Here is a 25,483-nt window from a genome sequence, read left to right on the forward strand (position 1 = left end):
CCTTCTCTCTCCTTTCCTTCCTCCCTCTCTCCCTCCCTCCCTCCCTCTCTCTCACCCTCCCTCCCTATCTCTCTCCCCCCACTAAATGTGCAAGTATTACTGTATCTCTTTGTACACACCTGCAGGAGGCCTGATGATGGTGGGAGGACGGCCAACCCTCAAAGTAACCGAAGCCTGAGCTATCCCTGCCTCATTGGCTGCCACACAGCTGTACCCTCCACCATCACTCTCTTCAATGTTGGTGATAATCAGCTGTGGCCCTTCTTCCTGTATAAATGCACCATTATTCATCATCATCATAATCATCAGCAGCAACAACATTGTGTAGCTCCTCTACCTGTATAAACACATCATCATCATCACTTTCACAGCTGTACATAAAGGGTGGAAATGAGCATACGTAACCCACCTGTATGAACGACAATGGTGTGATGTCAGCCATATCGTCCCTGATCCAGTGTACGTCAGGTGCTGGTATCCCTCTCACCACACACTCCAGCACTGCCTGATATACACACAAACACTTACACATCAGAAAGTGTAATAAATGAGATACTTAAAGTGGCCTGGAAATTAAGCAAAGAGGCGGGGATGGAAAATATTATAATAAGAAAAGATCTAAATGAAGAAGAAAGAGAAGTTTTAAAATCATTAAAGGAAGAAGTAAAGGAAAAAAATGATAAGAGGACAGAGGAAGAATGTAATACTTTTTTTTGGAGAGTATTGGATATGAAAGTAAGGAAATGGTATTTAAGGAAATAGAAATGAAGGAAACTAAGGGGGATGGTTGTGAAAGATCAGAAGTTGAGGAAGTGGTACGGACAGAGAGTAGGAGAGAAGAGGGTATTAATAATGTCAAAAATAATTTGAGGGTGATATATACTAATGAGGATGGTTTCATATCGACAAGGATCGAAATTAATGATTTCTTGAGAGAACATGAACCTGATGTCATGTGCTTTGTAGAGACCAAATTAAGAGAAGATATTGATGTTCATTTGGGAGATGGTAAATACAAACTGTGGAGAAAAGACAGAAAAGAAAAAAAGGGAGGAGGAGTGATGATAGCAGTGAAGAACAACATAAATGTAGATACTGTGGAAATGGGAGAAGGCAGGGCTGAAGTGATATATATGAAATTAGAAACTGGACAGAATGTTAAGAGAGATATGGCGGTAGTGTATGTTCCCCCAAAGACAAGAGCATGGAAGGATGACGAATACCATGAGATGTTGTTAGATATGGCTAATTACTTGCAAAAAATAATTGAGAAAAGCAATAATATAATTTTGGTGGGCGACTTTAATTGTAAAGAGGTGAACTGGGAGGAATGGTACTCAGGAGGCGGCGAGGATTCGTGGGGCACTATGTTATTAAATATAATAATGAATAATGTGATGACGCAATGGGTCAAAGAAGAGACACGGTTTCGAGGTGAGGACACACCAGCAAGGTTAGATTTACTGTTCACCAAAGAACCTGATGTAATAGAATCATTGGAATATCTCTGTCCTTTGGGAAAAAGTGATCACGTGGTCATTGAGTTTCAGATGTTAACAGGAAATGTCGAGCCAAGAGACGAGCTTCATAGACAGGGAAGATACAACTTTGGGAAAGCAAATTTTACAGGATTGAGAAACTTTTTTGAAAATGCGGATTGGAGAAAATTCAGAGAAACAAGAGAGATACAGAGGAAGTGGGATATCTTTCTAGACCTCTATAATTTGGGTGTGGAAAAATTTGTACCAAGAGTAAGAGGGAAAGAAAACAGGAAAAAGGAGTGGTTTAATAGAAGGTGTATGATAGCAAAAAAAGAGAGAGATAAGGCGTGGAACAATTGGAGAAAGAGAGGTAACGACAGAACAAAGGAAGAATATAAAAGAACAAGAAATGAATACACAAGAATACGTAAAGAAGAAGAAAGGAATTTTGAAAAAGGTATAATTGACAAATGCAAGGATGAACCCAAACTGTTTTATAGATTTGTTAATGGCAAACTGAAACAAAAGGAAGGAATCACCAAACTGAAAGTAGAAGGAGAGGTCTTTAAGGATGCGGCAATGCAAGCAGAAATAATGAACAAACGTTTCCAGTCAGTTTTCACTAAAGAAAAGGAGCTTGTGGAAGGGGAGGGAGTGATTAGAAATGTTCCAGTGATGAAAGATATAAAAGTGGAGGTACAGGAAGTGTATAAATTACTGGAAACTCAGGATGTAAGGAAAGCCCCAGGACCTGATGGAATTTCTAATTGGGTACTGAAGGAATGCAGAGAACAACTGGCAGATAAAATTCACAGCTTAATTGTATGCTCACTGGAAGAGGGGAAAGTGCCAAAAGAATGGAAGAGGGCAAATGTGGTACCAATTTACAAGGGAGGAAACAGGGAAGAACCCCTGAATTATAGACCAGTGTCTCTAACCAGCATGGTCGCAAAATTGTGTGAGAGAATCCTGAAAGACAGGTGGATAAAATATCTGGAAGAGATGAATATTTTGGCTGAATGTCAGCTTGGATTCAGAAGTGGAAGGTCATGTGTTTCTAACTTGTTGAGCTTTTACTCAAGAGCGATTGATGTGGTACAGGAGAGAGATGGTTGGGTGGATTGTGTGTACTTAGACTTAGAGAAGGCCTTTGACAAGGTACCTCATAAGAGACTAATGTGGAAACTAGAATATATAGGAGGATTAAAGGGGAAACTTCTGGAATGGATGAGAGACTTTTTGAGAGACAGACAAATGAGGACAGTAATAAAGGAAAGGATGTCTGGATGGAGAGAAGTAACAAGTGGAGTCCCTCAAGGCTCAGTGTTGGAGCCAGTAATGTTCCTGATTTATGTAAATGATATGGTAGATGGAGTGAACAGTTATGCAAGTCTGTTTGCTGATGATGTAAAGATCTTGAGGAAGATAGAGGTTGAGGAGGATTGTAAAATACTGCAGGAGGATTTGGATAGGATACACAATTGGAGCTGGACGTGGGAAATGAAATTTAATGTAAAGAAATGTAAAATATTGGAAATGGGTAAAAGTACCAGGAGACCATCACTGAATTATTTTTTGGGTAATGAATTAATCACAAAAAGGAGAGAAGAGAAAGATTTGGGAGTGCTGGTCCAAGATAGTTTGTCACCAGAAAAGCACATTAACAAGATAGTTGGAGAGACTTATAAACTCTTGACTAACATAAGAGTAGCATTTCATTATATGGATGAGGAAATGATGAAAAAAATTGATAGTGGCCATGATCCGCCCCAGGTTAGAATATGCAGCGGTAGTGTGGTCCCCACACAAAAAGAAAGATATAAACAAGATTGAGAGAATACAAAGAACAGCAACCAAGAAGGTCCCCAGTCTGACAGACCTGTCATACAGAGAGAGGCTGGAAAAACTGGATTTGCCTTCGTTAGAGGAAAGGAGAAAGAGAGGAGACATGATTGCGGTGTTCAGGACTATGGTGGGAGTAGATAAAATTGACAAAGAAGATCTGTTTGCATGGGATAAGAGAGCAACAAGAGGACACGAAATGAAATTGAAAAAGTCAAGCTGCTTGAAGGATATCAAGAAATATAGCTTTCCTTACAGAAGTATAGACTTATGGAATAGCCTGGACAAAGAGATCGTCCAGTCTAAAAACTTAAACAAGTTTAAAGCTAAATTCGACTTATTGAGAAACAGCGACGGAAACCCACGAGCATAGTACATTCCGTGTATATCACTATCTATCTATCCATCTATAGCCCGACGCCCTAATCCCGCAAAGGGTGGCCGCAGACAAAACGCCTCCAAGTCACTCTGTCACCCACCATTTGACTACCCTCCCCCCAACTCACCCCTCCCTCCCTCATATACCTCTCAACTCCATCCCTCCACCTCATCCTCGGTCTACCCCTCCCTCTCCCTCCCTCCACCTCACCTACATACACCCTCTTAGTCAGTCTTTCATTCTCCATTCTCTCCACATGTCCAAACCACCTCAGTGTATTTCTCCTAATCTTTTCAACCACATCCACATCTACCCCACAACGTTCCTTCACTTCTTCATTCGGCAACCTGTCCCTCCACGTCACTCCACATCACAATTAGGTATATTAGGTAAATACTTAAATATTTGGAACGACTTAGACAAAGAGGTGGTGCATGAGAAAAACATTCATGTGTGTAAAGGTAGACTTGATAAATGTGGATATGGAGACAGGACAACACGAGCATTGCTCAATTCCTGTATACTACAAATAGGTAAATATCACTCTATCTATCTATCTATCTATAGCCCGACGCCCTAATCCCGCAAAGGGTGGCCGCAGACAAAACGCCTCCAAGTCACTCTGTCACCCACCATTTGACTCCCCTCCCCCCAACTCACCCCCCCTCCCTCATATACCTCTCAACTCCATCCCTCCACCTCATCCTCGGTCTACCCCTCCCTCTCCCTCCCTCCACCTCACCTACATACACCCTCTTAGTCAGTCTTTCATTCTCCATCCTCTCCACATGTCCAAACCACCTCAGTGTATTTCTCCTAATCTTTTCAACCACATCCACATCTACCCCACAACGTTCCTTCACTTCTTCATTCGTCAACCTGTCCCTCCACGTCACTCCACATGCTTCTCTCAAGTAACTCATTTCCACTGCTCTCACTCTTGACTTCTTCCCCTCTTGCAAGGTCCACGCCTCGCTTCCATACGTCAGGGTAGGGATCACAATACCATCATGCAGTGACTTCTTAACTTCCATACTCACCTCCCTATTTCTCATCACTGCTTTCAGTGTGCCAACAACCTTCCTTCCCTGCTGTACCCTTTCACGTACTTCATCCCCCAAAGTTCCATCCTTACTCATCACACTACCCAAGTACTTGAATGCACTCACATTCTCCATATCCTCACCATTCAACCTCACTGCACACTCTGTGACTTCATTCCTCTCAAACACCATAACTTTACTTTTGTTTACATTAACTTTCAGCTTCCTCCTCCTACACACTGTCCCAAATTCATTCACCAAACCTTGCAACTCCCATTCATCTTCACTCAACAATACTGTATCATCAGCAAACAGCAACACCGGAAGCTTCCAAATCTCACCCTCATTCATTAGGGCCACCCCCACATCCACTGCCCTACCTTGTACCTCCTTTACAACCCCATCCATATATATATATTAAACAGCCATGGAGACATTACACACCCCTGTTTCAGTCCCACATTGAGATCAAAGAACTCACTCAGCTCACCATCCACTCGCACCGTAGCCCTAGCTCCCTCGTACATACTCTTCACAGCACTCAACAATTTCCCCTCCACTCCATATACTCTTAATACCTTCCACATACCTTTCCTATCTATTCTGTCATGAGCTTTCTCCAAGTCCATGAGGGCAGCGCACACTTTCCTTCCCTTCTCTAGATACTTCTCCACTAAACATCTTAGAACAAATATCTGATCTACACACCCTTTTCCCTTCCTAAATCCCCCTTGTTCTTCTCCAACTAGCTCCTCTGTCATATGCCTAACCCTATCAATGAGTATTCTACCATATATTTTACCAGTCATACTAAGAAGGCAAATACCCCTATGGTTACCACATACTTCTCTCTCCCCTTTTCCTTTGTACAGAGGAACAATTATACCTGATTTCCAGTCCTCTGGAACCCTTCCCTCTTCCCAAGCCAATCTACACAACTTCCATATCCACTCCACAACAATCTCACCCCCATACCTAAGCATTTCACCACACACTCCATCAATTCCTGGGGCCTTTCCCAGCTTAATCTTCTTCATCGCTTCCACTACTTCCGACCTACTGATCTCTTCCTCCCTCCTCTCATCTCTTCTTCTCCCAGCCATTCCCCAACCACTTATACTCACACTGCTCTCACTCTCTACATTCAACAAATCCTCAAAGTGCTCCTTCCATCTCCTGAATTTCTCTCTCTTCTCCACCAACAATCTATTATTCCTATCTTTCACTCCCCTACTATTTCCCCTTTCACACTGCCTTACTTTCTTTACCTCCTTCCAAAACAATTTCTTGCTCTCCCTCCATTTCACACTCAGATTCCTCCCAAACTCTTCATCCACTTTCTTCTTACTCTCCTTCACCAGTCTCTTAACCTCCCTTCTCCTGCTCACATATACCTCTCCCTTCTCTCTCTCATCTTCTCCCCTACCTCTACTCGCCAACCATTCACCATATGCCTTCTTCTTTTGTTCCACAGCTCGTTTCACCTCATCATTCCACCATGCTGTCCCTTCCACACCCTTGCATCTCCTCCTCACTCCACAAACCACCTCACACGCTGCGCTTATCTCTTCCGTGAATATCTTACATACATCTTCCACCCCTTCCATCTGCTCTAGCTCATACCTTCCCAATCTTTCTTCCACTATTCTCTTATACTCTGTCCTCTTCTCACTATCTTGCAATTTCTCCACTCTTCTCATAGGAGCTGCTTCCTCCTGTCTTCCCCTTCGCCTCCTCAACCACTTTCTTTGCAGCTCTACCTTGGCCATCACTAAGTGATGGTCCAAGACTCCATTCCCCCACCCTCTCCACACCCTTGCATCCAACACTTGTCTTCTCATTCGCTCACCTATAAATATCTTATGTAAAATGGTTCCCAAACTACTATAAAAGTACAGTACATGTCCTGACCCGACACATTTAACCCTTTCATACTTGTGGCAAGTTTTTTATTCTATTCTTATTACCATCAGATGATTTTATTCGCCTTTGAAGGGATGCTCTGAACTGCAGAGTTTAGATTCAGCCTTCACTAACCCCTTCACAAATAGAAGTCTGTTAAAAGTTTAACATAATTATGTGATGACAGCAAGAATATAAAAATGCGTCAGAGTACTGAAGGAGTTAAATCATAAACTGAAAATTACACAAACTGAGCAGAACCACGAAAAAAACTAAAATGACCATGGTCTTACCGTGCCTCCAGCAGCAACCAAGACATCATCTTGAACTGCTCTGGCCTCGGGAGCTTCTGTGTACCTCAGAATGGCTTCACTTTGACCTGCAATAAAATCATACATATAGACACAAGTAATGATGGCTAGAATGATGTGTGAATGATCATGTGGCTCATTTGATCCTTTGACTGTTAGGATATCCCTAACACAAACAAAATAATCTGGTATTAATCTAACTCCTTGGTGTACCACTAGCAGGGAAGATATTGTTCATGATATCTTTTAAAGCCACTGACTGCTCAGAATTCTCTCAACTGATAACATTTCTCATACAACAGGTACTGTCAACTGGGGTACTTTGGAAAAATCAGCTTTATAAGAAGCAACAAAACTATAATATGAAACTTTTCTTGTATTCACTTTAGACCTAGCAGCTGAAAAAATATCAAATATGTGACTGTCAACAAGAACTTTGGGTATTGTTGTAGCTACTGTATATATGTTGATTGACCTGTGCCTGCAGTGTTGGAGACTTGGCAGGTGAAAGCTCCCTCATCTTCCCTACGGGCATAGAACAGCTGCAGGTGAGATCCATCTTGTGTATGTGCTGTCCTCACCCTGCCCCCACCCCACTCTTCCACCGGCACTCCCCCCCGCCACCAGGCCAGGGTGATGGGAGGGGTGCCCTGGGCCTCACACACGAGGGTAACATTCTCACCAGTGCGGTATGAGGTCAACTGTGGCAACACGGTCACCACAGGTACCGCTGCCACAAACACTTCCACCTCACGTGAAACTCGCCCTCCTGTACCAGGGAAGAACAATACCACACTCATATACCAATACCTCTAATACATACTTTTTAATCTGTTGTAAACCCTAACCTCTAACTTGTTTTTCTATGAAGATCCCTACCTCTAGCCTATTTTTTTCTACCACAGTGAAGATCCCTACCCCTTCAGTGTAGTCAGACTGTAGAGCTGATTTGACTATTAATCAGGGAGACTCATCGCTACCTCATAACTACTGACACCCATGACTACATTACAGGAATGAGCCATCCCCCAGACACATAATATACTACCACGTGAGTTTCTAGTGGAGAGCTGTATCGCCCTGTATAAGTGATAAAGCCCAGCCACATACTGGTCATAAACTCTGATAGGCCAGATCTGACTGGAGTGCTTATTTGGCTAAGTGCTTACCAATCAATGTAGTAAAATAATTTCCTGGGCTATAAGAAACTATTTCTCATGTCCCTCATTGTAGGGTCACCTGCAGGCAGCTCTGTATTATGTACGTGGACAGTGGATGATTTTGGAAAAATTCACTTACCAATTCTTGCCATTACAAAGCTATGACTTGATCAGACAGAAGAATTATATGCACATTTGGATTTACTGGGGAGATGTAATTAAAATATAATAATAATAATAATAAAAATAAATACAATAAACTTTAAAAATGTGAGCACAGTTCTTCCAACTATCTTACCCTCATTGGCAGCAGTACATCTGATCCAGCCTTGGTGTTGTGGAGTGACATTTTCCAAGAGCAGGGAGCCATTATCCAGTCTCTGGTATCCCTCCATCAAACGTACACTCACAAACTCTCCAACTGCAAAGCATCACATTGAGGTCACCACATGATCATAAAATATTACCTAATCATCACCATTAACTCTGATGTCTTGCTTCCTCCCAATAACTTCTGGACAGGGGATGGCCATGACGTAAACACCTTCAGGTTACTTTATCCTCACGCCCTCTCTCACCCACTCAAATATTCCTCTTTCTTTTCCATCTCTATTATCAATATACTGGTCCACTCTTCTTCAAAGCCACCTAAGGTTTGCTTCTATCAACTTTACCCTATCATTTATCTTTCCATCAACATGATCAGTAACTGTCTTAAAACTACCTTAAACATAACCATCATCATCATTAATGTTTTTTTTTTTCCCACCTATAGACTGGGTGTGGTAAGATCTAGAATAATCACTATGCATCAGAACACATCACCACATCACCATTTATTCTCTCCTAAGATGACTAAAATTTTCTGGTTTTGGCAAGAATAATATGAAGAATACATCACTGGAATGAAGGGTTAACATCTCAACATTTATGATATTCTACTAAATCTGTTAAGTACTTGACACAGTATTATAATATTAAATCCAGTGATATTATTTCCACAGATCATTCTAACCAATACATATGCAACTCCCTCCATAAAACAGGGTTCCATTCATTTCATGGAACAATAGCATTACATAAGAAGCTTTGTAACTTCACTAATTAGACTGAATATTTCATGAAGAATATACTGTGGTCAGTCTGGAAGGAAAAACATGCTTGAATATGCAAGAATATGGTGGCAAAAACAATTCAAACCAACACCAATTTGCAATCAACTACAGTACAATTTCATGCAGCAATCCATGACAGTCTGAGGAAAGGAAGGCCAGGGAACTCACTGATTATACTCTGTCCACTTTAACTTGGCCTAAAATTGCTATCTCTCCATACTGAATGCTGAGCTGTAACAAGGTATAAGCAATAGAACATGGCACTGGTCACACACACAAAAAATGCTCTAAAAAAGATATGCAGCCATAGTATTGTCTTATTCTGCTATTAAGCCACAAAAAATAAGCTACAAAAAACAAAAAATCCCTGCCAAGTTAAGGTGGACGAACTACAGCACCTGTACCTACTGGTTTCCAATCGGCCGAAAAAGTCCCGAACCTGCCCTTGCTCGACATATCGGCTCCAGGTAAGGTTGTATGGGACGGTGGAGGTGACGTCGCAGGTAAGGACAGCCGATTGAGCAGGGGTGAGAGAGACACTGGCAGGGGCTACCAGGTATGGGGGTGGCTCTGTAGGGTGGGGGTGAGGGTGAGAGGGTCTAGCTACAGGGTTTTACAGTATGATCATCCTTCGTTTTTTGTGTTTTCATCTTTGTCGGTTTTGCTTATATGTGAGTGAGTAAAGCATGAAAAAACATACCATTTTAAGGTCTGTTCTGGTATGATTCAACAAAATTTGATGCCAAATCATCTGAAAATACACTTTAAATAAGTAATGTCTTATATCAGGTGATGTTTTGGGACACTACATAGGGACTGCAGAGAATCACATACAGTAGTTAAATTAAGGTTGTGGGGGCCCTTTAAATAAGTTTTCATTATTCATGGATTTTTATTATCTACAGGTGCATCTCTTCCTCAACACCTGCAAAAAACAAAGGATGACTGTACAGTCATGAGGTTCTACTAATGTGAAGTATCTACAATTCAAGGTCATACACTCACAGGGTCATAATCTCATGGGCTTAGGAGATCTTCTAGAACCCCTTCCTTATCATTTTATTTCTGTATACTGTATGGCACATGGGAATCGAAGTTAAAAGGTCCAACTTAATGGCGCTTTTGACAAGGGCTAGTGGGAGGTACTACATCCATCACGCATCTTAACCCCTTCAGTATTATGATCAAGGCCAAACAATTTAATTAAGCATGGGAAAGATCTCTATTAGTGAAGACATGCTGTACAGAGTATCTATCTTTTAAGTAGAGGTACTGATGTAGCTTACATAGATACTTTGCTGGTAAAAGAAAAAGTTCTAAGGCGCCTCCTAATCCCACAAAAACACAGTCAACACTACCAAACTACTGTACTGGCATAACCACAGATGCATGTGAGAAGAGTCTACCTCTACATAATACCAACTGAGAAGACCGAGGAAGACAGACTTATAGGGAAGAATTTTACTAATACTCAGGTACACATACAGTATATAAAAAAAAACATTCTCTGCATTGGACATAACACGAGGATTTACTCAGTGGATTAAAGGTAGGACCATAGGCATAGGTGTTTACTAGAAAGAGCTTCATGAAATCATTAGTGAAAAAAGGCAAAACTATGTGGCAAGGTATATGGGAAAAAAAAAAAAAAAAGTTATATTTCTTAAGTCTGTGAAAGAAAATTATTTTGTGACATTTAAACACTTAAAAAATCAGTTACATCTCTGTACTGCACCAGAAATAAGATAGTGATACTGTATTTCTCTATGCTGTCATGAAATACAGATGAATGCTTGGAACTTCATGTGGCATCATCCTTAACATTACCTGTAGCACAAAAGTTGTAAGTAGGGCTTACAAAAAGTTTCACAAAAAGGATTTAAATCATAATTAATCTGTGTGAGGAACAGGGGTTATATAACAGAAGGTAGAGGAAGTGAGGATCAGATATTTGGCCACTGATGTTTAGCTAAGAAGCTCCTGGAAGTAGTATTAAAGCGAGTGAATAAAGTATGTGGAATAGAAAGTAAATTTCTGCAGGCCATCCAAAGTGTCTTTGACAGTGCAAATGCAACTGTGAAAATGAAGAGTATAAGGAGTAAGAAATTCAAACTAAATATCAAACATAAACAGCACTGAACCTACAGTACAATATATGGTGTCAGGCAATTAGGTAGAGACAGACATTCATTAAACAGACAAACTACAGTACTGACTACCAATAATCTAACATTGCTTATAGTCCCAAAGAAACACAAAATACACTGGTAAATATAAAATACAATACAGATCGCTAAACTATAGTACCAATGTTGCAAAATTAATAATAACCCTATGATAAGGGTAAAAGATGACAGGCATAAAGTAGTGCAATATATTAGGAGACAGAAAATTATGTGTGACCCAGTAGTCCTGAATGGTGAATTTGGGAATCAAGATTAAAAAAAAAAAAAAAGTAAAGCTAACAAAAAACACCTAGAAATGTGGAGACCTAAAATGTAAATGGCTGTGGTTTATTGTCTGGGGGAATACTGGGTTGCTTTCCTTGTCATTCACAATGCACTCACCCTTGACATCCAAGAAGACAGTTGCTGATGACGATCCAGCCACGTTTGTGGCCTCACAGGTGTAATAACCCTCATCCTCTCGCTGGGCCCTCTCCACCACATACTCCACCTCAGCTGACTGCCTGCAGAGATACCCACATTATGGAAGAATATCCATGAATGCATAATACTCCAGTTCACTGTAGGTCCCAGGTCAAAACACACATGCACCTTTATGACTACAATCACTGTCATACAAACTTCTTTGCATACATGGTAACAATTACAGAGTTAAACAAGGAACATATCCTACCATACTCCATGTAATATGCAATATGAAACACTTTTTAACTTGATAACTGTGGTGACAGATCATTTACTAGATAAATTTGATGAATACAAAGAGTATAAGAGAGGAAAAAAAGAGAGATTGTTAGGGAGACTGCATATGAATAAGGGAGATGGAGGAGGGGCAGGGGGAGACTGAAATGAAATGGATGGATGGCATAGAGATCGAAGTATATGAGGGAGGAGAATGTGAGCTGGATAGAGGATAGAGTGATGGTGGAGGATAGAGGGACATGGAGACTACTGGTTTGTGGCCATTCCTTACAGAATAAAGGCATTTGGCAACAGATATCGTACATACTGGAACACTGCTAGAAGTACTTCCTTTATTGAGCACAGAGAATAGTGTGGAGAAAGAGGAAGAATAAAACAATTAAGGCATTAAAAAAAATGAATTAGACAGCCTTTATATACCACTGTAGTTTGGAGATAGTACAAATAAAATACAAAAGCTAGTATGAACAAAATAATATGGGATAATATAAGGTGTCAGCTCACGGATAAGTAGTAGGTACAGTGAGCAGTGAGCCATCCTTCTGCCAGACCAATGAGAATGGGACCAGGGTGTGGACATGGCACCGGATGCTGGTGGGTCTACCATGGTGGCCGCTCACCTCTCTCAAAGCACTCACTTCTGGCTTCACTGGGGATGAAAGCAGAGAACTATCTTGTAAATACCACGTTGAGTACACCGCTTCCTGTCCGATCAGCGAAGTTAAGCAACGTTGGGTCTGGTTGGTACTTGGATGGGTGACCGCCTGGGAACACCAGATGCTGTTGGCATAACGTTCTCCCTACGTGTCAAGTGGGGTTGGTGGAGGATTAGTGCCCCTCCCTGTAAAATAATTAACTCTAAGCCTCGGCCACCCTGTTTGGGATACATGGCATCTGGCAATGAATGAATGAATGAATCATTACCAGTATAATAAAGCATGGTAATCATCATCATCATCACAATCACTATCATTATCATCATATCCTCAGACCACTAGGTACTTACGGGTTGCATTATTAACACTGAGATATCAAGAAGAAAGGCAAACCTCTCTTACTAATAACGGAAATAAAAGAAAGACGATTTTTGTATCCCACTGTTGAACGTGTCACCTACATAAAGTGGAATGTTGTCTAATTTTTCCCTGTCATGACGTGATTTAAAATTCATGGTCATAATTCCAGGACTTGCCTACATCTTCACACACTCAGTTTTAATAATGTGGTCATACAACTCTAGCAAGAAATGCATGTGAGGTGAAGCAACATGGTAGGCAGTGGGACTCACATGGCAGCTGGGAGGAGACAGCGGTAGGTGATATCCTCTCAAAGTCATACCCGTGTTCATCTCGTCCAAACAACTGTAATGTGGGGATGACAGACTGTGCTATAGTCTTTAAGCTAATTTGTACTCAAGAAATTAAGTATATAAGCATAGAAAAATGATACCACGATTCCTCCCAGGGATTCCCCATACTGAGGTTGGCCATGGTAGAGCTGAAGTTTTCAATGGACTGGAAGATAAACCAAGTGCCAAAACCAGCACTGATATGCCTTAAGATTATTACTCTTTCCCTGGCCTTGTCCCATACCTTTAAGGTCATGGTATCTATATATTTCTATTCTTCAACGGCTTCTTATTAGTCCCCATCCTCATCTCCATACCCCAAGGACTTGTGATTAGTGCTCGTCCTCATTTCTATACCCGAAGGACTTGTGATTAGTGCCCATCCTCATTTAACCAATGTTCTACGGCAGACCAGGTTGTCTGTGCAATAACAAAGTCAAGAAATGAACCCCAGAAAACACTACAAATTGCGCGCAATGGGCGTTTAAACGTTTAAATGGACGCGGGAGTGTTTGTTTACGTCCGACGAGTCACGTGGTTTTGTTTACATACAGAAGCACATGAAAGGCGGGATATTTAATTAAATGCCGTGATTCACGAAATATTCGACAAAAACAGTAAACATGGCCAGTCAGCGGTCAGACTTCTACATACTGTCGCTGAAAGATGAAATTTTAACTATACGAACCCATTAGTTATGGATGATATATATTTCAGTTAAAAAGGTAAAGTTGCATAGGTTTAAAGCCTCTCGAACAGCCGTTCCCATCAAAACACACACCGTCATCCTTTCGTCCCGTCATTGCACATAGCTCTATAGGTTTCGTAATGCCCTCTTTTTAATTATTTCTTCTGTGCATTGAATCTTAATATCTTCCTACTATAGTTTATTCTCGCTTATCTCAAGAACTTACCCAACTACAATCAACCGATCGTACTTTCATTTCGAGTTGCATGTGACGCCCTATCCATATCCCTCTAATACCATCATCAGCTAATTTAAAGAAATAGGCCAACATAGTTATCAATATATAATATACTGAAATCAATGTGTAAGGAAAAGGTGATCCAAAGCTTCTTATAATCGGTCCGTTTTCATCTGATGGAACTGGTCACACCTACAAATTGACTACAAGCATCAAATCTGTTGAGCCCTAGTTCTGAGGTACTGTAAGAATGGCTCCTTGTAGCCGCAGTCGACTGACTGGAAAGGGAAAAATATTACAAGATGCTCCTTTCACGCCGCTGAAACATTTTTCAACTTAATTATCAGGGAAATAAATTATGCAAGTGAAGAGGTTAAGGGTATGTCAAACCCCTCCTAGCCTCATGATCTCTCTCTCTCTCTCTCTCTCTCTCTCTCTCTCTCTCTCTCTCTGTACAGCATATATATATATATATATATATATATATATATATATATATATATATATATATATATATATATATATCCTATAGATAGATAGATGTAGATGTAGATATAGATATAGATAGATAGATGGATAAATAGATAGATGAGAGGGTGTGAAGTGTAGCAGTTGGAGGGCGTAAAGTGCGTAAGGTCGGGCATGAATTGGTGAGGAAGATGCAAGGAAGGAGTTCCTCTGTTGATGAATGAAATGTGGCAGAGTGAAATGAGAGATTACAAATGTGTAATGTGATTCGTGAAAGATGCGGATCAGTCTGTGGACACCAGAATCAAAGAGTGTACTGAGATGGTTTGGGCATGTGGAGAGAATGGATGGCAATAGAGTGGTGAAAAAGGTATATCTGAACTAATTTGAAGGAGGAGGGAGGCGAGGTAGGCCAAGAAGAAGGAAGAGAGATATGGTGGATGAGTTTGTGAGGAAGAGAGGTATGGAAGTTGGTGAGGCTAAGGGACTGACAAGAGACCGAGCTGGCTGGATGAATTTTGTGTGGAGAAGCGCATAACCAGGGATTTGGCACCTCTATTTAACGTGACAGTGTTCGGATTGACTCTATCAGATAGGTATATGTGAAGCTACAAAATGTGTTGAATGTTTTTGGCGTATCCGATAGAGCCAGGATTCAGGGGGCTTGAACGATGAGTGAATGGAAGCGTGGCCCATTGAACTGGGCAAACTTAGGCCGTCTGGACGTTGCCACTCCTCACCCTGCCCTAGGGTGGGAAAGGAGATCCGGATGATGATGATGATAAATACACACACACACACACACACACACACACACACACACACACACACATATATATATATATATATATATATATATATATATATATATATATATATATATATATATATATATATATATATATATATCCGTCCATTTATTTGTCCATCCATCCATCTCTCTACCTGTCTGCCTATATGTATGTATGTATGTACAGTATCTATCTGTCTGCCTCTCTGTCTATCTATCTTGCATCTATTTATTTACCTATCTGTCTATCAATCAGTCTATCTATCTTTCATCTATTTATCCATCCTTCCATCCATCCAACCACCCATCTCTCTCACCTTAATATTGAAGGGCTGGTCGGGAGCAACGAAGGATGAGGCATTATAAAGATGCTCTGGCCCTTGAAGACGAGTAAGTGACAAGTCTTCTAAAACGTCCCCTTCTAGAGACACCAGCTGAAGACGGTACAACTCTCCAAACTCAGTGGGATCCGTCGGCCTCACCAGCAGGAAATTAGTACCACCTGCGTCAAGAATGTCAGTAAAATGTTGTACATACTCTGTTCACTTTCGCTTGGCAAAAAATGTCATTGATGTGTTATACTATTTTTAACTCGGCCTAAAATGCGCCCCTAACTCATGGCCATTGGTGAAATGTTAGCCTATACTCTCTTCACTTCATCTTGACCTACAATTGCCACCTCTCCATCCTGCGTGCTGAGCTGTAACAAGACATTAACACGGGAAAATGATACTAGTCACGAAGAAGTGCTATGAAAAGGATGTAGAGCCTCGTCCTTACCGTTACACCAGAGCTAAGTGAGACAATTCTACAGTATGTATTCAATATAGACGGTGGGCAGGTGGCTATTTGAAGGTTTCTGAGTATTTTCCTGGGTTTTAGGGAACGAACTGCCTACATGAAAAGCAATACCAACCTCTCATGGGGCGATGATACGTTTCCTTGAAGTTAGTTGTGGGTTTGAGAGAGAATCCATGTTCAAAATTGATGGAAGACAGTCCCGTGGCCCTCACTGTGTATTTGCTCTCACTGCCCACTGATATATTGTACCGTCCTGAAAAAAGTACCAGTATAAGTCATCATTATCATCATCATCAATATCATGGTAATCATCATCAATATCATCATCCTCTTGATCATCATCATCATCATCAGTGTCATCATCAGTATCATCATCATCATTGACTTGAAACACAAAGCATTATAAAATATTATCATTAGTGAGAGAGAGAGAGAGAGAGAGAGAGAGAGAGAGAGAGAGAGAAACTGTCTTTAATTTCTTACCTGGCGGCGGTTCTTTCACTCCAACAATCTTCACGTTCTCTAAGGCCAATAGATTTTCGACTCCAGCCGGTTCAGAAGAGCCCTCACTCTCAGGTCCATAAATCTGAATAATAAAGGTGACGGGTAGGTTTAAATTTCAATACACATTTTTATCTATCTATCTATCTATCTATCTATTTATCCATCTGTCTATCTATCTATAGCCAGACGCCTTAATCCCGTAAAGGGTGGCCACAATCAAATCGCCTCCATGTCGCCATGTCCCCTGCCATTTCGCTGCCCTCCCCACAACTTAAACCCCTCACTCCCTCATGTACCTCTCTACTCCACCCCTCCATCTCATCCTCTGTTTCCACCTCCATGTCGTCCCCCTGGCATTTCGCTGCCCTCTCCCCAGTGTACACCCCTCCCTCTCTCATATACCTCTCCACTCCACTCCTGCATCTCAACCTAGGTCTCCAATTCCCCCTCTCTCCACTTCACTCATACATACTCTGTTTTTCTTAGTATTAGGTTAGGTCAGGTTAGTGAGCTAGTTGGGTTAATCTGTCAGGTTAGGTTAGGTTAATTTAGGTTAGGGGAAAGAGAAGATTCGGCTCACCTCAATTTTCGGCTTCTCTCCCGAAACCGAGATGGTAAATTGGCGAAGCGTGCGGTCCACAAGCAGGGGTAAGTTCTCCTCCCCTGGTCCATCTCTTTCCCGGTCCACTGAGAGCAGGTTCACTTTCCTAGCCTCTAGGGACACTCGCACGAAACTCAGAACCTGGAGAAATCAACAAGCTGAGTTCATTATCACCAGCATCATGATTATATATAGACAGACAGATAGATAGATAGATATAGATAGATGAATAGATAAACTGATAGATAGATAGGTAGGAAGGTGAGTGGGCAGAGATACAGACAGAGAGACACAGACAGACAGACAGATAAATAGATAGATAAAATTAGATAGATACGAGTATATAGATAGATAGGAAGGTAGACAGAGAGACAGACAAACAGACAGATAACACAGACACTCACCTCATTCACATCACTCTTATTTAGGTGGAAGATTTGGCCAGAGGATGTAGATGCAATGCTTTCAAATGCCTGGTAGCCGGGATGGGTGTGGTTGCCGCAGTCTCCCGTCATTACAAACACAACCTGCGCCAAGACAACAAGAAAAAACAAGAAAAAAAGATAGGTAAAATAAAAATAAAGAAATAAATCAGTAAAGAAGAAAGAGGGGTATGAATTATTCCATTTAGCCTTCATTTTATTCTCTTCTCATATTAGAATTTGTTTTATAAGAAGAACGAAGAGAAACTATATCATGCAATATCTTTTTACTGTCCATATTGAACAAAAAATAATAGTAGTAGTAGTAGTAGTAGTAGCAATAGTAGTAACAGTAGTAGTAGTAGTTGTTGTAGTAGTAATTTTAGCTGACAGGTAAATGACCGTAGTAAGAGCTCAGGTGCGACGGGGGAGGAAGGCCTGTAGACACGAAAGGAGAACCTAACATTAAACAAATTCAAAGGCCACCAACCACCCCACCTGGGACTGTTTCTTCTGTATGAGCCTTAGGACTTCATCAAGGAGGTAGTAGTCCTTAGCACGGGCATCGGTAAACACGTAGATATAGGACGAAGGCAGGCTAACTTCCAGGGCCTGCTTGATCCCTTGTACAGCCATCTCGGGACAGTCACCGCCTCCGTAGATCTCGGATTGGGAACGTTTGAGTGAAGCGTGGAATTCTCTGGGCTCCGTGGTTACTGTTACTGGCCCCACCACTGAGGATGGAATAAAAATGGGTTATTATTAGCGCTTGCAGTACACACACACACACACACACACACACACACACACACACACAGGGGGGGAGGGCATGCGTAAGCAGAGTATATCGCCAAATAAATATAAATCAATCTTGTTTTTCAGAATATGAGGGAAATAAAATATTTGTATTAATTCCCTTACTTGGCAGCTTTCCTTAGCTTTTTTTTTAATGCAAGGAAGAAGGAACCAAAGGCCAGAAGCCCGCAAGAGCGTCCCTTCCAAGAAACACTAAAAACAAAATAACAGAGAGCCAAATTAAAAAACGGAATCATCTGAAATTACCCAGAATAAAAACTGTTATAAGTGCCAGACCGACAGTAGGAGTTAATTAAAATATCTCTCCTTCTCCCACTCAATTTAAACGCCCACTTATGCTAATCTCCCTCGTAATTATTTCAAATGCGAATAAAAAGATCAGTTTTTATCTAGCGGTGCCTCGTAATTATTTGAAATGAGAATAAAAAGATCAGTTTTTATCTTGCAGTCTTTATGCCAAAACAGATTTAACCTTGAGTGTGTCCACCCCAAAATTATGCCAACCCAGAGCCAAAGGTGCCGCCCACTGTGTTGCTTTTTGTGTCGGCCAAGAAGTGTGTAGCGAGTATGAAGTGGGCGAGAGGGAGGGGGTAGGGGGCAAACGAGCGTACACCGCAAAATTACAATAATGTGCTGCATAATTCAAATCCTTCAAGCCGTAGTTTTCTCAGATAAATCGTGTTAATATCCTTGCTAGTCTGGGGCCAGCTGAGCGAAGGGAAATCTGTCAAAAAGAAAAAAAGAAAAAGAAAAAACAAAAGCGTCGATGATAGCCCTACGCATTCACGCACTCAAAACACCATTGCTATTATTTCAAACTATCTTTCTTCATCTGGGCTCTCTCTCACATGACATATGGCCTAAGAAAAAAACATGCATTGTAACCATGTGTTTATCTCTCTTTTTATTTATTTATTTATTTTGAAACGTTCTTGCTTCTCTGGTCTTTCCCTCACACATGCTTGGCTTGGAGATCATTATGACAAGGAAATACCCAAGATGATGAAGGGAACTGGTGGGGGTAGGAACGGTGCAAAACACACACACACACACACACACACACACACACACACACACACACACACACGAGTCCATAAATAGGGTACCACATATATGAAATAGGTGAAGAGAAACCGTTTGCAAAGGAGGTGGATATTGATTATAAGGTGTTCTCCCAGGGCGCCCATTGTACAGGAAAAAAAAAGAAAGGCTGTTGGCAAAAATAATAGATAGAAAAATAGATAAACAGTAGTAGATACAGTGAAAAAGATAAGAAATAGATAGAGTAACTAAGAAGAACAACAACGGAGAAAAGAAAAAAAGATCGATGGCAGGAAGAGGAGTGGCCTGGCAGATGTAGCTACGGCGCACACACACACACACACACACACACACACACACTAAAAAAATGCATCCTTACTCTAGCACTGTATTTCTTTTCCATCCTACTGGCCTCTCTCTCTCTCTCTCTCTCTCTCTCTCTCTCTCTCTCTCTCTCTATTTATCTATCTGGTATGTGAGTGAGTAAATCTAAATTCCACATGGCAAAGATCATACGGGCACACTGTTATGATATGAAAAGCAGGACACGGCAGAGGAAAATTTGAAACTAAAGGGAGGTTTTAGATTAGGTAAAGTATATGGATTTTGTAGACCTTTCATTGCACGATCTATAGAAAAATATTAGGAATCTCCAAGTATATTTCTGAGACAGGGACGAGGACGAACATGTGCAAGAGAAGGGAGAGCAGAGGTGCTAGCAGTAGCACTATTTGGAGAGTCTAAAGGGATATGTGAAGGAAGGAATGATGAAGAGCCAGCGCCAAGGATTAAGGCTGGTGTTGAGGTGGTCTTGGTGTGAAAGTGGTGTAAGGGAGAAGAGAGAGAGAGAGAGAGAGAGAGAGAGAGAGAGAATACAGTATGGGACGTCCTTAAACAATTTATGAAATGGAACCAAATAACTAACCTGATTGGAGGCGAGGGAAAATAAAGGCAGGAAGAAACATGGAAATATCTAGAAGAGAGGCAGGCCAGAAGAGAAGAAGAGGGCAGTAAGGGGAGAGGGGAGACAAAAACGCCCCTTTCTAGTCGCCCCTTACAACAAGCATGGATACTGGGGAGATGTTCTTTCCTCCCCACTCCCCAGGGGTTCGTTATGGAGGGGAGGTTAAGAAGCATCGTAGGTTAATGGGAATCTGAGCCTTATATTGTGTTTCGAGAGGTAACAGAGGGGAGACAGGGAGAGAGGGTGAGAGGAGAGAGGGAGAGAGGGGAGAAGGGGGAGGGAGTGAGGGGAGGAAGGGAGAAAGGGGAGGGAGGGAGTGTGTTTGTGTAGCGAGGAGGAAGGCAGCGTTAGCCTCCCCTCCTCCACCTCCTTCACGCTCTTCACATTCCCTTAGCCAAATATAGCTTAGGAACGCAATAATCTGTTTGCTCATTCCCGAGAGAGAGAGAGAGAGAGAGAGAGAGAGAGAGAGAGAGAGAGATTGCCCTTAATGCATATGCTGACTATCACTGAATTTGAATCTGTTTACGCCTGTTCTTGCTATCAAATAACCATCAATTTTAACCGTGTCTCTGTCTACTACCACTGTCTTTTACTACCACTATCTTCTACTACCACTATCTACTACCACTACCATCTGTGTCACCGTCTGTGCCTTGTATCCTCTTACTTAGCAGTTTATTCAGAACATTACACCTCAATATCCTCTTTTTTGCTGATACTGCAGAATTGTGACGATATTAAAACGATATGAAAAGAGACAACGATAAGTTTAACATACAAAAATAAGTCGCTTACTAAGAGGTGCAACGGAGCTTCTCATGATCCCTACCACAAACATAGAGAGTAATATAGGACTGAGGGAAAACGGCCGAAGTGACTGCTAATGAGTAACTTATTTTTCTTTGTCTCAGCTTACGTGTCAGTCGGAGCAGTGATGCCAGTCTCCGGGGGTAACCTAGCCCCTGTCTTTAAATTTCGTCTAGAAACAGAAGGCAGTGGTGGAAGACAGTGGTATGGTGGGACAGATACAAGGTAGAGGCGGTGACACAGAAGATAGTGGGAGTATAAAACATTAAGGCGCAATAATCAATATAAATGGCCGGGGAAGAGGAGCTAAGAAGTCTGGTGTGCCACTTAGAATTCGTCCTATAGTACTTCCGTCAACGAAATTGGACGGAGGTTATGTGTTCACGCGTGTCTGTCTGTCTGAGTACAAGATATCTCAAAGAAGTTGCTTCTGGATTCCAATAAAATCTGGTGGACAAGTGGGCAGCGGGTCAAGGAAGAGTTGACTGGACTTTGAGGTGGATTCGTATGCAGGAATGAATAATAAATCTAAATGGTGTTGGCGGAGGTATGTGTTCTCTGATACTGTAATAGGCCAGACTAAGACCGTAGAAAATAAATAAAATATGGGACCCTGAAAGTATTTATCTGATAAGGAAAGAAAATTAAAGCAGAAATTTCAACTTTTCTTGGTCCTAGCGAAAGTATGCACTCCGATGGTAATTTCTAGTTTGATATGTTAATCGCCCAAGCTATCCCGGAAACGCCTGAATTGGCCCTTGAGCGTCAACCACCTGGCCCTTGAGTGTGGCCCTCAACTCGAGTACTGCCACCACTTGAAATGTCCCGTCCCGCCCAACGTACTGTTCTGTTCCCGTTCTCATTCGGGGCACTGATTTAGGCCGAGGTCACGACTATCATCAGTGTACCCTTCTCTCTTCTCCCCCCCCCCATCTCCCTATCCCTCTCCTTCTCCTCCAGCTCCTCCTCTTTCTCCCATTACTTCTTCTGCCTCTTCGTTTCCCTCTCCTTCCCCCTCTTCCTCTGCCTTTCTTCTTCCCTCTCTCCCTCTCCTTCACCTTCTCCTTCTCCCTCTTCTCTTCTTTCTCTCTCCCTCTCTCCCTCCCTCTCTCCTTCCCCCTCGCCTTTCCTCCCTCTTCTCTCCCTCTCGCACCCACACAACGGTCTACTTACCCGGATCATGGAACGGCACGAAGACGAAGTTGTGAATGGGTCTCTCAAACTTCTCCAGCACAGTATTCAGAATTTTGCCTGCGCCGTCAATCACCTGGGGAAATATTCAAAAACTCATAACTTTTTGAATATGCAGCTTGTCCCTGGAGATAACTGAGGAAGTTAGATTATTCTGGGACTAATTTTAAGGGAAAAAATTATATCAACACAGAGAAAAATGGTCTCTCAATATTTTCCCACAAGGTCATTAATATGTGTAACGAGACAACTAAAGAGAACTGAATCCCTCTTGATATAGCATTCAGTACTCTAGAAAATGTCCAAAAATAGCCTCCTGAAGCTTGGCACACGTTTCACCGGACACCAATCATTGTCTTATACAAAACTCAAGCCCAAGGAAGTCTGTAAAAAAAAAATGATAATAATAGTAATAATAATAATAATAATAAATGCCTGCTGCTGCCTATTCCAGCTGAGCGGTGTCTGAAAGCAGGAGAGAGCAACCTCATTCCCACATACAGTCTCTCAGCTTTCGTAAATAATGATCTGAACAAGAGCAATTTTTAAAACATCCACAACCAGGAGACGCTAATCACTCTTCGGTTTACCCCAGCCGCTTCACTTCTTGACACCCCTCATAATCCATAATCTGCTCTGTTCCATACAAGCCTCTCACTTTCCTGGAAACATCTTCCTTCGCACCATCCTTCCACTTACATCTTGGCATCCATATTTCCTCTCACTCCGTCTACTTCTGATCTCTAACCCTCTTCTACTAATGTCTCATCATCCACTTTACCTCACTTGGTTGGCTCTTTCCTTTATCATGCGTCTACTTCCACTCTATAACCCATGGAAATTCTCCCTCGCTTCCTCAAGCATCCAGTGATTCAAAATTCCAGCCTGTACCAGCAAGCATTTGGTCTGGACGTGACCTTACTGTGTCTCACCCACATGTAGATCTGAGGTACAGTCAGAAAAACAACCATCTTCCCAATTCCGTCCGAAGAAAACTTACAATTGAGGAAATACAGTGAAAAACCCTATCTCTGATGGTGCGTATTTCAGTTGGTTCTATTTTTTCGCTATGCATTAGTTCAACTCTAGGAAGATGCTTGTGTCACTCTCTGCACATCATTTCCAACGCCTACATCTTTCTCCGGTCCTTGGCATCTGGGTCCCTTGTCTGGCGTCCATACAGCATAGCCAGCACCTTTGTTCTTTCATACATCTTTGCCTGAATAGACATTGACCACATACCCGCTGCATTTGTCCACTAATATTCCCTATAGTTTGGCTGCGAAATATTGGTAGCTACATGAGTGAAACTGAGTCTAAAATAAGCGATCTTAGATAAAACTTACCCCAAGGAGGACCGTGCATATTGCAGTTAGTTAAAAAGTCCTTGCTGTCTCTTTCATCGCTAGATTCATAGATGTTTAAACGTGACACATGGACAAAGTTCCCTCTGTGAATGATTAATATGCACCTTTGGGCATGTGGAGAGGATGGAGGATGTCATTTGGGTGAGGAAAAAAAGTGTGAAAGTCGGGGATAGGGTTGCAATAGGCAGACCAGAAAAGACCTGGGAGGAGATCATAGAATGTGACCTCAGGGATAAGGGACTGAACAGGGAAGCTGCCAGAGATCAGGCAGCATGGGGAGCCGTCATTAGGTGAACAAGGCCAACGTATGCAAGTATGTTGGAGCCTTTATAAATGAAGCGAAACGAAATGTTACGATCTGTCCATTACGTGTCAGTCAAGCATCCACTCCAGCGATGAAAGAGGAAAGACAGGAGAAGGGATTTTTGTGTCAGACTATACCTGTTGCTATTTTGGTTGTGAAGGTTTTGTTACCCGTATGAATTAAGTTGAACGCATAAACAAACAATCTTTAGAATGAATTACCTGTTCCATATCATCGGACATAGACCCCGTGGTGTCAAAAACGAAAGCTAAAGTGGCAGCACCTTCCTCCACAGGATTCCTTTGTCCCAGGTCGATGTAACCCTGGGAGAATTTATGACCAAGGTTGGTGTGGGAGGATAATCTAGTTGACGACGCCCTGTTTATGTCATCCAAAATCTCCCTCGACCGTTGGTGTTCGTTATGGCCGTTATAACCGACTTGCCGAGGCCACCTTGTCTCAGAGTTTGTGTCTTCCAGGAGCTCATCCAGCCAGGAGGTTTCATGGCCAGATTCTCGTCGAGAAGTCAAGGTTTTGGTGTCATCATCTCCACCTGCCACACGCATCAGAATCACCGCCGTTACCACCACTAGCAACGGCTTTATCACGGCCATTTTTCAGCAACTAACACCTTCTTTATTATCATAACATTTTTTTCCGTGATGCGTGGTGAAAGTCTCCAAGTTTTAACACCGTGAGAGCTTCTGTCTTTTTATCATAACATTTTTTCTACAGAAATATATGAAAACAGTATAGTCTAATGGTTTCAGTACCGTGACAACTTCTGTTCTTTTATCATTTTTCTTTTTTTCAGATACGCCTGGAAAATTTACCTGTGATATTCTGTCTTTTATCATAAAATCATTTTTTAGAGATACGTGGGAAGATTAAAGTCTGTAAGTTTCAGTCCTGTTATGGATAATGTCTTTTTTTTTCAAAACATTTCTTTTTCAAGATGAATGAGGATCAAAGTCAGAGTATTAGCCCTGCGATGTTTTTTTTTTTTTTT

At 41.7% G+C, this 25,483-nt stretch overlaps 1 protein-coding gene and 1 pseudogene across 1 annotated transcript in view; one reads left to right on the forward strand and one right to left on the reverse strand.

Moving 5' to 3' along the window:
• LOC145398078 (hemicentin-1-like) overlaps positions 1-25,088 on the reverse strand; it is a 127,668-nt gene extending 102,580 nt beyond the window's left edge. The window contains exons 1-17 of the mRNA XM_080271033.1: positions 24,696-25,088; positions 22,786-22,879; positions 18,480-18,715; positions 17,964-18,086; positions 17,539-17,700; positions 16,938-17,040; positions 16,570-16,707; positions 15,971-16,155; positions 13,410-13,482; positions 12,626-12,770; positions 11,801-11,922; positions 9,642-9,803; positions 8,417-8,539; positions 7,434-7,727; positions 6,941-7,026; positions 406-505; positions 120-263 (exon numbers count right to left, since the gene is read on the reverse strand). Coding sequence (XP_080127159.1) covers positions 120-263; positions 406-505; positions 6,941-7,026; positions 7,434-7,727; positions 8,417-8,539; positions 9,642-9,803; positions 11,801-11,922; positions 12,626-12,770; positions 13,410-13,482; positions 15,971-16,155; positions 16,570-16,707; positions 16,938-17,040; positions 17,539-17,700; positions 17,964-18,086; positions 18,480-18,715; positions 22,786-22,879; positions 24,696-25,088 — 2,683 coding nt within the window. The remainder of the gene's footprint in view (positions 1-119; positions 264-405; positions 506-6,940; positions 7,027-7,433; positions 7,728-8,416; positions 8,540-9,641; positions 9,804-11,800; positions 11,923-12,625; positions 12,771-13,409; positions 13,483-15,970; positions 16,156-16,569; positions 16,708-16,937; positions 17,041-17,538; positions 17,701-17,963; positions 18,087-18,479; positions 18,716-22,785; positions 22,880-24,695) is intronic.
• Positions 12,794-12,910, forward strand: LOC145398278 (5S ribosomal RNA; annotated as a pseudogene).
• Positions 25,089-25,483: the final 395 nt, after the last annotated feature.

Source organism: Coenobita brevimanus, chromosome 44, assembly GCF_032717465.1.
Source record: "Coenobita brevimanus isolate Jiangsu-jjx chromosome 44, ASM3271746v2, whole genome shotgun sequence".
Classification (NCBI taxonomy): Eukaryota; Metazoa; Arthropoda; class Malacostraca; order Decapoda; family Coenobitidae; genus Coenobita; species Coenobita brevimanus.